The sequence below is a fragment of the Stegostoma tigrinum genome, chromosome 2, assembly GCF_030684315.1.
Source record: "Stegostoma tigrinum isolate sSteTig4 chromosome 2, sSteTig4.hap1, whole genome shotgun sequence".
Lineage (NCBI taxonomy): Eukaryota > Metazoa > Chordata > Chondrichthyes > Orectolobiformes > Stegostomatidae > Stegostoma > Stegostoma tigrinum.
The window spans coordinates 13,870,191-13,885,501 of NC_081355.1; the positions used below are offsets into that span (position 1 = coordinate 13,870,191).

The 15,311-nt window shown below is 43.8% G+C and overlaps 1 protein-coding gene across 1 annotated transcript in view; it reads right to left on the bottom strand.

Annotated features, from left to right (window-relative positions):
• Positions 1 to 15,311, bottom strand: part of tert (telomerase reverse transcriptase) — a 65,846-nt gene that overhangs the window by 43,055 nt on the left and 7,480 nt on the right. The window contains exons 4-10 of the mRNA XM_059652508.1: positions 11,936 to 12,125; positions 10,038 to 10,226; positions 5,629 to 5,790; positions 3,946 to 4,041; positions 2,920 to 3,005; positions 1,157 to 1,270; positions 943 to 1,014 (exon numbers count right to left, since the gene is read on the bottom strand). Coding sequence (XP_059508491.1) covers positions 943 to 1,014; positions 1,157 to 1,270; positions 2,920 to 3,005; positions 3,946 to 4,041; positions 5,629 to 5,790; positions 10,038 to 10,226; positions 11,936 to 12,125 — 909 coding nt within the window. The remainder of the gene's footprint in view (positions 1 to 942; positions 1,015 to 1,156; positions 1,271 to 2,919; positions 3,006 to 3,945; positions 4,042 to 5,628; positions 5,791 to 10,037; positions 10,227 to 11,935; positions 12,126 to 15,311) is intronic.

Below are 15,311 nucleotides of genomic sequence, written 5' to 3' on the forward strand. Positions count from 1 at the left end.
TTGCATCAAAGACTCATTCCTGGGATGACAGAGCTGATGTACAGGGAGAAGTTAAATTGGTTAGAATTATATATGGAGTTCAGTGGAATAAGGGGAATTTCACAAAAACTTTAAAAATTCTAACAGGACCACACAGGGTAGATGTAGGAAGAACGTTCCCAATGGCAAGCAAGTCCAGAACCAGTGGGTCACAGTCTAAGGATATGGGGTAAACTACTTAGGATTGAGACAAGGGGAAACTTCTTCACCCAGAGAGTGGTGAGCCTGTGGAATTCTCAGTCACAGAAAGCAATCAAGGTCAAAACATTATGTGATTTCAAGGAGGAGTTGGGCACAGTACTTGGAGCTAAAAGGATCAAAGGATATCAGGGAAACGTCAGAACATGCTAATGAGATGGATCAGCCATGATCATAATGAATGGAGTAGCAGGCTTGAAGGGCTGAATTGCCCACTCACGGTCCTATTTTAACATTTCTATGTTTAAACACTCCGACAGGGATAATTTGACACAACCACGTCGGGACATGCACAAGGACCACTAAGCAAGAGTTTGGTCAGGAAGGTAGGTTTTACAGGGTGACTTAAAAGGAACAGAGGAGGAGACAGACAGACAGCAGGCTTTCCAGACCTTGGTAACTGAAGCTACGACCGCAATCAGTGGAGGAACAGATATCAGAGAAGATTAAGAGGTTGGAGAGACATGAAGATCCTGGGGTGCTATCAGATTGCAGGAAGTCACAGAAACAGGGGAGGCCACGGAAGGCTTTGGAAACAAGGGTGAAACTTTTAAAAACTATATTGAATGACGAGTTCTGTCGAAGACACCGTGATGAAATGGTGGACATGATGTTCCACCACTGGCTTTGTGCTGCACAGAATGCTGAACAGGGAAGCCGCATTACAGTTCCCATCAAAGGGATGTCTTGCTCTATCTGATATACCTTAGGAAGCTTTTGGCGTGCGCTAAGTGAGGAGTAACCAGCAAGAAGTCATCAACCAACCGCAACATCAACCTGGAGGGAAGAAACATGCCCAATCACTGGAAGAAAAGTCATAACCTTAACCGAAGACAAAACAGCTTTTTCCACAGCAAGTGATTAGCAACATGTGAAACATTTTAAACTTGGCACCTTTATAATTACTGATGTCACTTACCCATCCTCCTGAATTCCACTGAGGAGCTTCTTGTCCATATCGCCATAACACAAGCTGCACAGCAAAGTGGAGAGAAGAGAGCCCTGAGGGATCCCACAACACTGAGCATAGTATCTGCAAACAGAGACATCAGATTGCATTCTTTTCTTGTAAATGCATTACAAACAGGTTTCTCTTAACAAAAATCTCTGCATAATGATCAGAATTTTTTAAAAATTCATTCATGGGATGCAGGCGTCACTGGACAGGCAGCATTTATTGCCCATTCCTAATGGCCCAGGGGGCAGTTAACAGTCAACCACATTACTGTGGGTCTGGAGTCACATGTAGGTCAGACCAGGTAACGATGGCACTTTCCTTCCCTAAAGGACATTAGTGAACCAGATGGGTTTTCCCAACAATCGACAATGGATGGTCATCATTAGATTCTTAATTCTAGATATTTATTGAATTCAAATACCACCAACTGTTATGGTGGGATTCAAACCCAGGTCCCCAGAACATTGGCTGGATCTCTGGCTTAACAGTCCAGTGATAATACCACTAGGCCATCACATCTCCCAGAGCTTGAGGGAGGGTCACCGGACCTGAAACATTAACTCTGATTTTTTCTTCCCAGATGCTGCCAGACCTGCTGAGCTTTTCCTGCAACTTCAGTTTTTGTTCCTGATTTACAGCCTCTGCTGTTCTTGCGGTTTTTATTTTGATCTTGTTACTGTCGATCTTGCTTCGCTCACCTCCTGTGCAGTATAACCTATGTGCTTCACTCTGTCTAAGCACCTTGAGATCTGTATGTCTTCGCTTGCTACGATCTGCCTGTACTGCTCATAAACAAAGTTGTTCACTGTACTTTGGCACACGACCCAAATAAATATATTAAATCCAAATTTAATTTGTCCTAATAGGATCCGGTCTGGGAGGGTGGACTTCAGTTAGCTCAGTTGGCTGGTCACCCAGTTTGTGATGCAAAGTCATGCCACACCATGGGCTCATATTTCAGCACCAGCTGAAATTACCACTGTCCTTCTCAATCTCTCAGGTTACCGAGAGTGGTGACCTGTAGATTAAATCACCACTAGCTGTGGCAGCAGCCCTGTGGTCTAGTAAAACTATGGTGACTTTACCTTACCTTCATCGTGGCTCTTTCAGTAGTGATCTGTGTGGCACATTGTCTAAACATTCATGAGAACCAAAGTTCTCTTGTTCCAGTCAAAACATGGACTGTCATTTGTATTTGAACTCACCTCATTCATAGATGTTGCCAGGATTAGTGTCTTCTGGCCTATATTTGTGCACACTCTGGTAACATTTCACATTGACTGGGAGCTAACTACAAGTGGCATTTCCAGTGCAAACAGCTCATTCCCATCCCTAATGGTGCACTGGTCCACAGTCATGGCGCAGTCATTACATGCAGACAGTATATGTAAGGATTTCTCAGCATGGATATGAGGTGAAAGCATGCATATAATTCTCATGGCTGGAGTTCTACAAAATGCTCTGAGGCTGCAATGTATTAGTCTCAAAGCACTTTGATAACTAATAAAACTCGAGAACGGGGACTTCTCAGTGCGATCTCTGATATGGCGTTTGCAAGCCACACATTTGAGACAAATAATGCAGCGGAACACAGACCCCACCTGCTGGTGACTGAAAAATATTCTTCAGTGAAAATGCATCCTTCTATAGACTTGCATTTCTCGAATGGTTGTGGAGGTGGCTTATCAGTTCTCGATGAAAAATTGCAAGAAAATGCTGCTTACTTATTCCGAATTCTGATGGTACTGTTCTCAATCATTTGCTTGAAATAACCGAACACCTGCCCAGAGCTTTCATTCAATGTCAGACCCTGAAAACAACACAAGAATACATCTGATAAAGGATTTATAAACCTCACCACTGCATCAAAATTCTCATTTCAGTCCATCTTTCAACGATCTCAGCAAGGAGGATTAGGTATGGATTAGACTGACCAAAGTACATTGATGGATAGAAATTTAGAGTCACTCATTAATTATATTTTGGGAGGTCTTGTGATGCAGTAAGAGTGCTCCCGTGACTGATTCAGGAATTCCCAGCTCAAGTCTCACTCCAGGACGGGCTGGCAACAGAAAGTGTGTTTCTAACACGGTCAAACAGGGAAATTATCAGCCTGGAAATTCCTCTCATACACCTACGGTAGATATTAAGAGTGGTGAAGTCATGCTCTATATGGAGCAATACTCCTCACTCTTCAGACTATGCCTTGCTCCAGAAAAACCCTGTGATAGAAACAGAAGAGCAAATGCTTTGTTTGACTCGTATGTGACTTGGTGTGAGAACAGCGAAAGAGAAAACAGTTATACGTATAGCACAGTTTCACAGGAAAGACTGGTTTGACATGCCTATGAACTCTTCTGAGCTCAATCAAATAACGCATACATTTGTCAATGTTTCCAAAACTGAAAGAGCAAAGAAAGAAACATAACATTCGTCTGAGACAATCTCCTTCTGCTGAGGCAAAAGAAAGGCAACAACAAGGAGTGTACCTTACCATTTGGATAAGTTGATACAGTGTGGAGCTGCAGGAACACAACAGGTCAGGCAGCATTAGAGGAGCAGGAAAATCGACATTTCAGATTTACACCCTTCATCAGGACTAGCCATTTGGAGAAGTACATGAATAAGAAATGCTTGCAGGAAAATGGGCCAAGCACAGGCAGGTGGGACTAGTTTAGTCTGGGATTATGGTTGAGTTGAACTGAAGCGTGTTTCTGTGCTGTATGACTCTTTCATCATTGATATCTCACCTGTTCAACGAAGATAGTGTCTTGCAGAGAGGCTTCCTGCTGTAGGTGGGACACAAATTCCTTCATGTTTGGTAACAGATCCTTCATTGTGGAAACCTGAACACAGTAACGTGTGACGGTGAGAAAAGGAGCTAAGTAATCCTTAAAAAGTGCATAAAAGCTGTGTTAGTGAGGCAGGTAGGTAACAGAATAAAACACTAACGCAGGGTAACAGCACATTTACAAATCAGGAAGACATCAGGCAGAACAGTGAATTAATATTCAATTCGACAGATCAGATATTTCAAATGGGTGAAAATTCTGTGATTAGTGAACTCAGCTGTGAAAATATGATAACATGAACAGATGGGAATTTACTTCAGAAAACAGGCCAAAACCATTAAAAAAGATACAGGGGCACAGATACACAAAAAGATCAGAGGTTTAGGCATTAGAGCTGAGGTAATGATCCAAATATATGCAAAAATTTAAGAAAGACAAAAATTTAAAATGAGATTATGAAAGAACTCTTCACATCATGAAATTCCTAGTCACAAACTATCATTGAGTATAAGGGGAGACGATGGCCTAGTGGCGTTATCAATAGTTTGTAAATCCAGGAAATGCTCTCGGGGCATGTTTGAATCTCACCTGGGCAGATGGTTGAATTTGAATCCAATTAAAATTTGGAATTAACAGTCTATTGATGACGATTTGTCGATTGTCAGGAAATCCCGTCTGGTTCACTCATAGCCTTTAGGGAAGGTAACTGCAATCCTTGCCTGGTCTGACCTAAATGTGGGGCCAGACCCACTGCAATGTGATTGACTCTCAACTAACCTCTGGGCAATTAGGGATAGGCAATAAATGCTGACATAGCCAGTGACAGCTTTATCCCTTGAATGAATTAAAAATAAGAGCTCATATGAACTATTTTAAAAAGACAATTAGATGTCCACTTGCAAAAAGCATTATTAAATGGGTCAGAAGTATTAAACAGAAGTTTGGGAGTAAATTAGAGAAAACTAAACGACTCACTGAGACAAGAACATATGCACAGATTTCATAGAATCACAGAATCTTTACAGTTTAGAATGAAGCCATTTGGCCCATCGAAGCTGCATCAACCCTCCAAACAGAATCCCATCCAGACCCTCGCCCTATCCCCATAACCCCACATTATCAAGGCTAATCCAATTAACTTGTACATCTTTTGACTGTAGGGGGAAACTGGAGCACTTGGAAGAAACCCACACAGACATGGGGAGAATGTGCAAACTCCAAACAGACAGTTGCCCGAGGCTGACATCAAACCTGGGACCCTCATGCTGTGAGGCAGCAGTGCTAGCCACCTTATGAGCTGTGATTGTCTGCATGATTCCAAACTCACCTGCCCTATAAATAGGCACCCCTCACCCTCCCACCCCTCCACTCCGATCAAATCAAGTCTCACATATCATTGGGTTAGCTGCTGTAACATTTCTCGTGAATTCCACAAGTACTACGTAGGAAACTGGCAAATAACGTGATTTTGAGAAACAAAAGTGATCTTTTTAAGTTTCAACATTCATTTTAGCTTTGGGTACCACGTAAACACAGAACATGAAACATAGTCAAGGATAAGCAATTTAACAATAATCCCAATTATTTTGAAGCAGTCATCAGACACTCAACTAATGCCAACACACAGAAGTGAGTCGGTACCTGGTTTTTGAAAGATTTTTGAATTTGTCCACTGGAATCCACCCAAACCTTGGTGTAACGCCGGATGCAGTAACTGTCTTGCATGGAGGGATTCAGTATTCCTGAAACCACTTGCATTAATTTGGCATGAGGAATGGTGTCATAGGCACCAGTAACGTCTGCCTGCAAAAAGAAATGTTTGATGTTTGACTCTCCTGTGCAATCCTCCATCTGGCCACCCAGCCTGGCCAGCACCGTGCTGAGGTTATGGGTTCAAGGCACATGATAATTCAATGCAGCACTGAGTCAATCCTGCATTGTCAGCTATGCCTGTCTTTCAGGCAGATGCTCACCTGCAATCATATCAGTTGGTTAGGTGGGCATTTATGTTACTCTTGCATTATTCAAAAGGATAGCAGGGCATCTTCCTCAATCCCTGTCCAATATTCTTCCTTCACATATCAACAAAACACATTAAATGGACAATGATTTCATTTGTCGTCCACGCACAAAGCGACTGCCAGGTTTGACTCTAAAACAACAGGCCTACAAAAATAATTCTTAGGCTTTGGCATGTGTTTCCAGCATGCACAGTGGCACATTAACAGAATTTCATCCTTTCTTCTTTTCACTGCTTTCCTAGTGTGCATCTAAAAATAATTTTAGAAAAAATTTGACATTATATTGAACTACCACAAAGCACACTATTGAGATGTCTGCAGGCACAGAACCTTAAATACCACACCCTTGGGACAAAGGTCATTCTGTCACTCGCAGATTTCCAGGTTTCAGTCAGACAATGTGGGATGTGGGCAGATCGGGTCAAGCCAGGTCAGATGGGGTCAAGGGTCACTTGGAGCATAACACACAGCAGCAGGCAAAGCTGGTAATTTACAGCCACAAAACACCAATGGAGCACCTCACTAAAAGTTAGCGAGTTACACGTTTTTTTTTTATTTTAATTGTACAAACCTAAAATTAAAATACATGCAAGTTCATAACACCATTCAGTTTTGAGGCACCACTGGTTTTCTGGTAGCTATATTGTATGGGAACGTCATGAGGTTGGAAGTAGAAGAAAAGACAATGTAAATAACCAACAGTGAGCTTAGGCCTCAGGAGGGAAAGCCGAAGGGGTAAGAAACTTGAAATATCTGAGGACCAGGGGGATGAAGAACTTCAAGCAGAGGTTTTGTTCCCAATACCGCAAGCACTCTGGAAATGATTATTGTGATTGATAGGTTCAGAAAAAGCCAAAAAGGCGATAAAAGCAGAACGTAGCCAGGACGAAGCCAAGAACCACCAGCCACAATAAAATTACATTTATACAGCTCCTAAAGTTCAGAAACATCCTGAGACATTTCACAAGAGCGTCATGAAACAAAATATAACACCGAGCTACTTAAGGAGATAACAGATTGGTTTGCACATAGATTTTGCGAAGTGCCTTATAGAAGGAGAGAGAGATAGGGAGGCAGAGAGATGTAAGGAAGAGTATTCAGATCTTTGAGGCCTACATAACTGAAGGCCTGACCACCAGTGATCAAACAACTGTCATTGAGAATTTACAAAACTGCAGGATTAGAGGAACTGGGATATTTTGGACAGTTGTGAGTGGGAGATGACAGCAACAGAGAGTATCAAGGGTGCTTCAGCCAGAGCTCTGCTTAGATGTCCTGCACAGCAAGCCAAGTGTTCCGTAGGGGTTTCCCAGGTACTGCACAGACTTGTGCGTTTCAGAGAACTCACAGACGTTCAGACAAACTGAGGCTTCTACCAATGAGCAAATTGTGCTTCTTGCTGGAGCTATGGGTGTGGGGGTCCTCCAAGATCAGAGGAGCCAATGTCAAGAGATGAAGCAAGTGGCAACCTGGAATTTAGGGTAGAGGACAGGAATATCTACTGAGCCTGCTCCATCCCTCAGTGAGATCACAGTTTAATGTCATCCTCCCACTTTGGTTTTGGGACTCTTCACACCTTTGGAAATGTGATATGCATGAATATTGAGTACAACTTCTATAACGTCATGGTCTGCCAATACTTGAAAGTTTAAAGTACATGCATCCTTTCTGACCTCAATATTTGTTAAGGAATTTTAATTTTTCAAATGAGAAATTTCACATTTATAGACATTTTCAATGGCTTAAATATTAACTCATCTAAAATATGAAAACGCTGGTGTCTTGAGCTATGTATGTGTATGATTCCATGTTTCTATAAGTTCTTCAGAAAGATATTAATCCTGTTGTTATTGTCATTCCTGTGCTGCAAAGGTTGTTAAGGATCTTGTGATACTCTTGATGAACAGCTGAGAATTCTCCTATTTTCTGCCACAAAGGAAAGCAGGCGAACTGGTCATTAATCTCAATGAGGCTTCAAAATATCGGGTGTATTTTCCTGCACAGCAATGGACTGCGCTTGGAAACTAATTGATTGTGAGGAGCTCTTGAGCATTCTAGGAGAGTTTACAAGTTGTTATACAAAGACAATAATTCTTAAAGGGGGAAGAGGGGGCAAACAGAATAGAGTCAATAAATGTGGAGCTGGAAAAGCGAGCAGGGCAGACAGCATCCAAGCAGCAGGAAAGTCAATGTTTCTAGCTTCTAGCATCTGCAGTCCTTACTGCTCCAAGAGGACAGAATGGAGACTGATGAGCTTAGGAAAGCATTCCTACACCTTCTGGATGGATAGAAACATTTTAAAAATGATTTTTAAAAAGTATTACCACTAACTGACAAATGCTACTTAGGTCATAAGGACGCCTAAAATTAGTTAAATTCGTGATAAGTAAGTCAACAATCACCATTTTTTAAGGTGCTCACCAGCAACACCAGAAAAATGGATGGATTTGATTTTAGGTTGGATATTTTTCAAGTGTCCTTGGAAACACTTAAAACTGGTCAGATTTATAAATGAATACAGGCTCTAATACTTGCTTTCTACTCTTGTCTCAGCTCATCTACTGTTGAAACTCTGAACGGTGTCATTGTTTCACCTGAACATGACTATTCCAATGCACTTCTGGCCAGATTCCCATCTAATAATAAATCTGAGTTCACCGAAGATTCCGTCTCTGTAGGGCTGATTTGCAGCATCAAAGATTCATTCGTCGCTTGCTGTGCTCGGCTCCCAGTCAGGCTCAATTCTGTTTATAAATCGTTCTGCGGTTCCTCCACATGCCCCACTCCCTTCCACTGCTATCTCCTCCAGTCCTCCAACCCTCAGAGGTATTTGCACTCCTCCAACTCTGGCCTCTTGCTCAACTCTGAATTTCATGGTTCCACTGTCGCTGGCCAAAACTTTGGCTAACCAGGCTCTAATCTCTTGAATTTCTTCCAAACTCTCTCACCCTCTCTCTCCTCCTTAAAACCTACCTCTTTGACAAAGCTTTTGGTCATCACCCTGCTACTTCCTGCCAAATCTGCTTTGATAATGGCTTGCAAAGCACGTTGAACATTCTGCTATGTTAAGGGCAACAGGAGGCTGTTCTTAAGGAAGATTCAGGTTGTTGGCTCTTCTAAAGAGATCTGTTTAATGGTAGTCCATGTGCTCAACTGTTTCTTAGATAGTTTTGAAACTGCCTATCATTGTAACCCTATATTTACCATGGCTAATCCACCTAGCCTGCACATCCCTGGACAATTTAGCACGGCCAATCCACCTACCCTGCACATGTTTGGACTGTGGGAGGAAACCAGAGCATCCGGAGGAAACCCACATGGACACTGGGAGAATATACAAACTCCACACAAAGTCGCCCAAGGGTGGAATCAAACCCAGGTCCCTGGCGCTGTGAGGGAGCAGTGCTAACCACTGAGCCACCGTGTCAAAAGGACTTAAATAACTGTGAGATCAAATGAATTGTGCAGTTAAAAGGCAGATACAGATGTTGCGTTTTCCTCCAGTTCCCTCCTGTAACTGTCACAGGTCTGATTCAGATTCCAGTATCTCTTCCGCATACGAAACAAGAGACCAGATTGTCACCCAGGAAAAGATAACTGCCAAGTCTGATTCTGCTCTAATGCACCACAATAAGGTGCCCTTATTGACCACCCCCTCAGTGACAAACTGCAGTGCCTGTATTGATGCCCGATCTTGGCACAGGTCGGGGATTGAACCCAGGACGTTTCTGTTGAGCGTGGCTCAACTGCAGAAGGAACAGTGTCAATTTTGAGAGACTGCACCAGCTCTTCATTCAGTGAGCAAATTACCTGAAAGTCCAAGGGTTGTAACGACCAAGGGAAGCATCAGGATGTTCTTCTCATCAACAGAATCAGGTTAACAAATAAAAATACTTCAGAAATTCACATGCTGTACACGGAGTACAGTGCACTAAGTCAATCCCCACCAAGATGTCACCTCACTGCCGGCAATTAGAACAAAATAACAAAATAAACACCATTTAATCTGAATTAGGATCTTAAACTCACTTTCACAAAGTAATAAGGACGATTCCCTCTCAGTTTTCCAGCTTTCGAGCTCTGCAACACAAATTCCCTCCATGCCTTGTATATAGCGTCAAGGCCGAAGACTGAAGAGCCCATTAGGGCTGGATTCTGTTGACATTCATAATTGAGCACACCAAACAGGATCTTCATCTGGGAGCCTGAGCGTTGGATCTGTTTCAAAGATTTAAATTTTTAAAAACTGTTGAATGCATCAAAGGAGGAGTCATAACTCCACATCCTACAGAGTACCACTCCTTCACCGTCACTGGCTCACCTGGGACGCACCCCTGGGTCTACCTTCTCAAGGGCAACAGGGGATGGGCAATAAATGTTGGCCCAGCCAGCAATAGTTTGATGCCAGAGCTTAGTTGTGGACAGGAGGCAGGCACAGGTTGAACTGTACATCCTGTAGGTTAGCTTCACCCCAGCAGGAAGCTTCATGGGGAAGAGCTGGAGTGTTACTGAGAGCAAAAGTGTGAGGGCACAGGCTGCTCGGTTTGTATAAGGAGTGGGTCTGAGGTGGAACTGCTGGTGAGTATCACAGCCTGCCTGCTGTCAGGTAGCAGGGGCAGAACGTCAAGGAGAGCCTGCGAGTGGCCTCATTTGACCAGAGCACTCCATAATCCTTCTCAGTTAACAAGAGTCGAAGCTGCTGTCCATTTTTGGACTTGATTTGCAGGGGAAGATCATGATGACTGGGCCTCCAGAGAGACTGACATTGCAGACTGTGCCAGGAGCTCTGCAACTACTGGCTGGAGGCCCAATGAGGAGGATGTTGGCAATGCCCTTCCCTGGGCCAGGGGTCAGGGACACACAGAGGGAGAGCCAATAGTTCCAGTCAATCCAACCTGCTCAAGGAGGCAATAACTGTCCTTTTACCCTCTCCCTTCCCACAGGCCGGGGCCCAAACACTCCTTCCTGATAGGGCAATAGCGATAAATGACCTGTTCTATCAGTATGACAGCCCAGATCACATTATTTCAATAGGGACAAACACCAGAGACAGCCTGGCTTAACCAGCCCCAGGCCTGACCCTACCGCTCCACGCCACTCAATTCCCCAGCTCTGCTCCGATATCAGTAGGGCCGGAACAGGAGAGTCAGTTGGCTTTGAGCCTAGATTCAGGGGAATTTATGCAGGGCAACGAGGCAGAGGGAGCTGCAAAGGAAATGCACAAAGAGATAGAACATAGAACATAGAATATTACAGCACCGTACAGGCCCTTCGGCCCTCGATGTTGTGCCGACGTCATACCAATCTGAGCCCATCTAACCTACACTATTCCATGTATGTCCATATGCTTGTCCAATGACGACTTACATGTATCTAAAGTTGGCGATCATCAAAGGATTTGACAAAAAGGCACTTAGCTGTCACTGAGCTGAAAGCAGGTCTCAAGAGGGGTGGCTTCAGCTCACGCCAGCCGATGGGGCACATCCTGAAGTGCTTTTCAGCCTAAAAGTGCTTCTGAAATGTGGTCACCATGTTAACACAGGAAATGAATGAGCAGATTGGCGCATGACAGAGTCTTTGATGTAGTCCATGACTCTTGACCCTGCTCCAGTGACTTTCCTCAAGGGATAAACAATGGTCAGCACACTGGCAAGAACATCCCTCCCTTCTTACAAATAAGATCTCCAACACTGCGCAGAGAGGACAAGCAGGAGCTCGGCCAAGCGCCAGCACCTCCAGCAGCGCAGCACCCCCTCGGTCCTGCACCAAAGCCCCAGCTTCAGATCTGTCCTCTGGTGTGGGATTTGAACCCAAAACCATCTGATTCCAAGGGAATTAAAAGTGTCACAAAGCCAAGAGCGAATGTTGTCAGGGCAGAGGTATTCTAGGTTTGTCTGCAGTGTGGTCCGCACAAAATTATTACTAACCTTCCGGAAACTGCTCACTTTCCTGGAGAACGGTGGTGCGACCGTGTTCCGCATCCTCACTATTGGTCGCAATCCATTTCTCTTGGGAATAAAGCGTAAGCTAGAAGGGGGTAAGAAGGTTTTCTGCTGCCATTTCTGTTCCAATTCTTTGCTCGAGATTGGTTGCAGCTGTACTTTAGCGAAGTGATTCCTGTGTCGGTTTGCAAACCAAAACAACAAAAAAAATCCTTCATCAGCTTTCATTTATAGAGTGACACTACTAAAACAGTGTGTAGCACATAAACAAAATAACTGACGAAAGGTCACAGGACTGGGATAATAACTCTGATTCTCTCTCTCCAATGCCAACTGACTTGCTGAATACCTCTATAATAAAGTGTGGAACTGGATGAACACAGCAGGCCAAGCAGCATCTCAGGAGCACAAAAGCTGACGTTTCGGGCCTCGACCCTTCATCAGAGAGGGGGATGGGGTGAGAGTTCTGGAATAAATAGGGAGAGAGGGGGAGGCGGACCGAAGATGGAGAGAAAAGAAGATAGGTGGAGAGATAGGGAGGGGATATTTCATTCCAGGGAAGACGGACAGGTCAAGGAGGCGGGGTGAGGTTAGTGGGTAGGAGATGGAGGTGCGGCTTGGGGTGGGAGGAAGGGATGGGTGAGAGGAAGAACAGGTTAGGGAGGCAGAGACAGGTTGGACTGGTTTTGGGATGCAGTGGGGGGAGGGGAAGAGCTGGGCTGGTTTTGGGATGCAGTGGGGGAAGGGGAGATTTTGAAGCTGCACCACACAACCAGCCCAGCTCTTCCCCTCCCCCTACCGCATCCCAAAACCAGTCCAACCTGTCTCTGCCTCCCTAACCTGTTCTGCCTCTCACCCATCCCTTCCTCCCACCCCAAGCCGCACCTCCATCTCCTACCTACTAACCTCATCCCACCTCCTTGGCCTGTCCATCTTCCCTGGACTGATCTATCCCCTCCCTACCTCCCCACCTAAACTCTCCTCTCCACCTATCTTCTTTTCTCTCCATCTTCGGTCCACCTCCCTCTCTCTCCCTATTTATTTCAGAACCCTCTCCCCATCTCCCTGTCTGATGAAGGGTCTAGGCCCAAAACGTCAACTTTTGTGCTCCTGAGAAGCTGCTTGGCCTGCTGTGTTCATCCAGCTTCACACTTTATTATCTTAGATTCTCCAGCATCTGCAGTTCCCATTATCACTGCTGAATGCTTCTCATGTTTTGTGTTTACTTTTTTTTATCTAACCTTTTCTTTCATGGGACGTGGACATCACTGGTAAGGTCAGCATCTGCTGCCCAACCCTAATTGTGCATTGACTGAGTGTCTTATTCAGCACAGCTGAGAGCCTGAAGTCACATGGAGGACAGACCAGGTGAGGACGGCAGATTTCTTTCCCTATAAGGACATTTGTGCACCAGAGAGCTTTTTATGTCAATTGACAATAGTTACTCATTGTTACTGGGACATCCATGATTTGAATTTAAACTAATCCTGTGGTGGGATTTGAACCTAAAATTTTGGTTTGGACCTCTGGATTACATAGCCTGTCACATTAACACCACGTCCTCTAGAACCCAAGGAATTTTATAAATCTGTTTTAAATTATTTTTAACAGCTAAACGTACAACATAAAAGCACCCTGACTTAAGGAATAATGGTTAAACACAATTAAGCAAACTTTTCAGTTATAGTTTGTTTTCCCTGCAAGAAACATGCTATTTTGGAATAAAAACTGAAAATGCTGGAGAAATTCAGCAGGTATGGAAGCATCTGTGGAGAGACAAACTGATTAGACCCTTCGGGCCATCTCGCCCATACCAACAGACATCCCAATCTGACCTAGTCCCATTTGCCACCATTTGGCCGACATACCTCACACCCTTCCTATTCTTTTACTCACCCAGATGCTTTTAAAATGTCGTAAGTGTACCAGCTGCCACCACTTCCTCTGGCAGCTCGTTCTATGCAAGCACCAGGGCATGAACAAGTTTCCCCTCAGATCTCTTTTAAGTCTGAGGAAGGGTCACTCAACCCAAAACAGATGCTGCCAGACCTGCTGAGCTTTTCCAGCAACTTCTGTTTTTGTTTCTGATTTACAGTATCTGCAGTTTTTCAGTTTCTCTTTTAAATTTTTCCCCTCTCACCTTAAACCTACTCCCCCTAGATTTGGATTCGACCACCCAGGGAAAAGACATTGGCTACTCACCCAAACATACCCTCGCCCCATGATATTATAAACCTCAATAATGTGTCCAACATAAATCTTCTTTGAAACATTGAACTCAAATCCCTACAGTGTGGAAACAGACCCTTTGACCCAACAAGTCCACACCAAACCTCAGAGCATCTCACCCAAACCCATCCCCCTATAACCCACCTACTCTACACATCCCTGAACACTACGGGCAATTTAACACGGCCAATCCACCTAACCTGCACATCTTTGGACTGTAGGAGGAAACCGAAGCAAAACCACACAGATACAGGGAGAATGTGCAAACTCCACACAGACAGTTGGCCGAGGGTGGAATCAAACCCGGATCCCTGGTGCTAAGAGGTAGCAGTGCTAGCCACTGAGCCCATCCCAAATCACACTGAATTCGTCCACACGCTGAGCAATCTAATATCTTTGATCATTCTTTCAATACACAATATGCTAAGAAAAATTATTATTTCTTTCTACATTATCTCTCTACATGCTCTCCCGTAGTTCCAATTTCCCTTTCATTTCTCAACAAACAGATGATTCTCTTCCGTATCGTTAATCATTACTTTGTTTCAAACTTCTTAAATTTAAGTTTGTTAAACCTTCTTTATCAATTAATTAAATGTTATTTTATTTTACCTTAAAGGGTTACCTTTAAACATAAATGATACATGGCCCATTAAGACATCATTGAAGGTATAAAAGGTAGAATAGAGCTACATGTAGCCTTTAGTCAAGAAAGTAATCTCCTGAAGGAGATGATTAGCTTGGGAAAAATAATGTTTTGCAGATTTCCCTGTGAAACTCAGCTTCGTGATTTGTTCGTTCATTATAGGTTTTCTTTCTTAGTTCTTCGCATTTTAATCAAGGAAGTATCTAAACATGCTTGAAGCAGTTCAGAGAAAGTTTACCAGAATAACCCTGGGGAACAGGCGGGTTGTCATTTGAGGAAAGGCTGGAGAGACTAGGATGGTACCCATTGGAGACTAGAACAGGAACGGGCCACTTTATTGAGACACATAACATCCAAAGGCAACTTGACAGGGTAGAGGTGGAGAGGACATTTTTCCCCCGCCTTATGGGAGAATCAAGAACTAGGAGGATACCTTGTAAAAACCAGGGATCACCGTTTCAAACAAAAATGTGACAGATTTTTCTG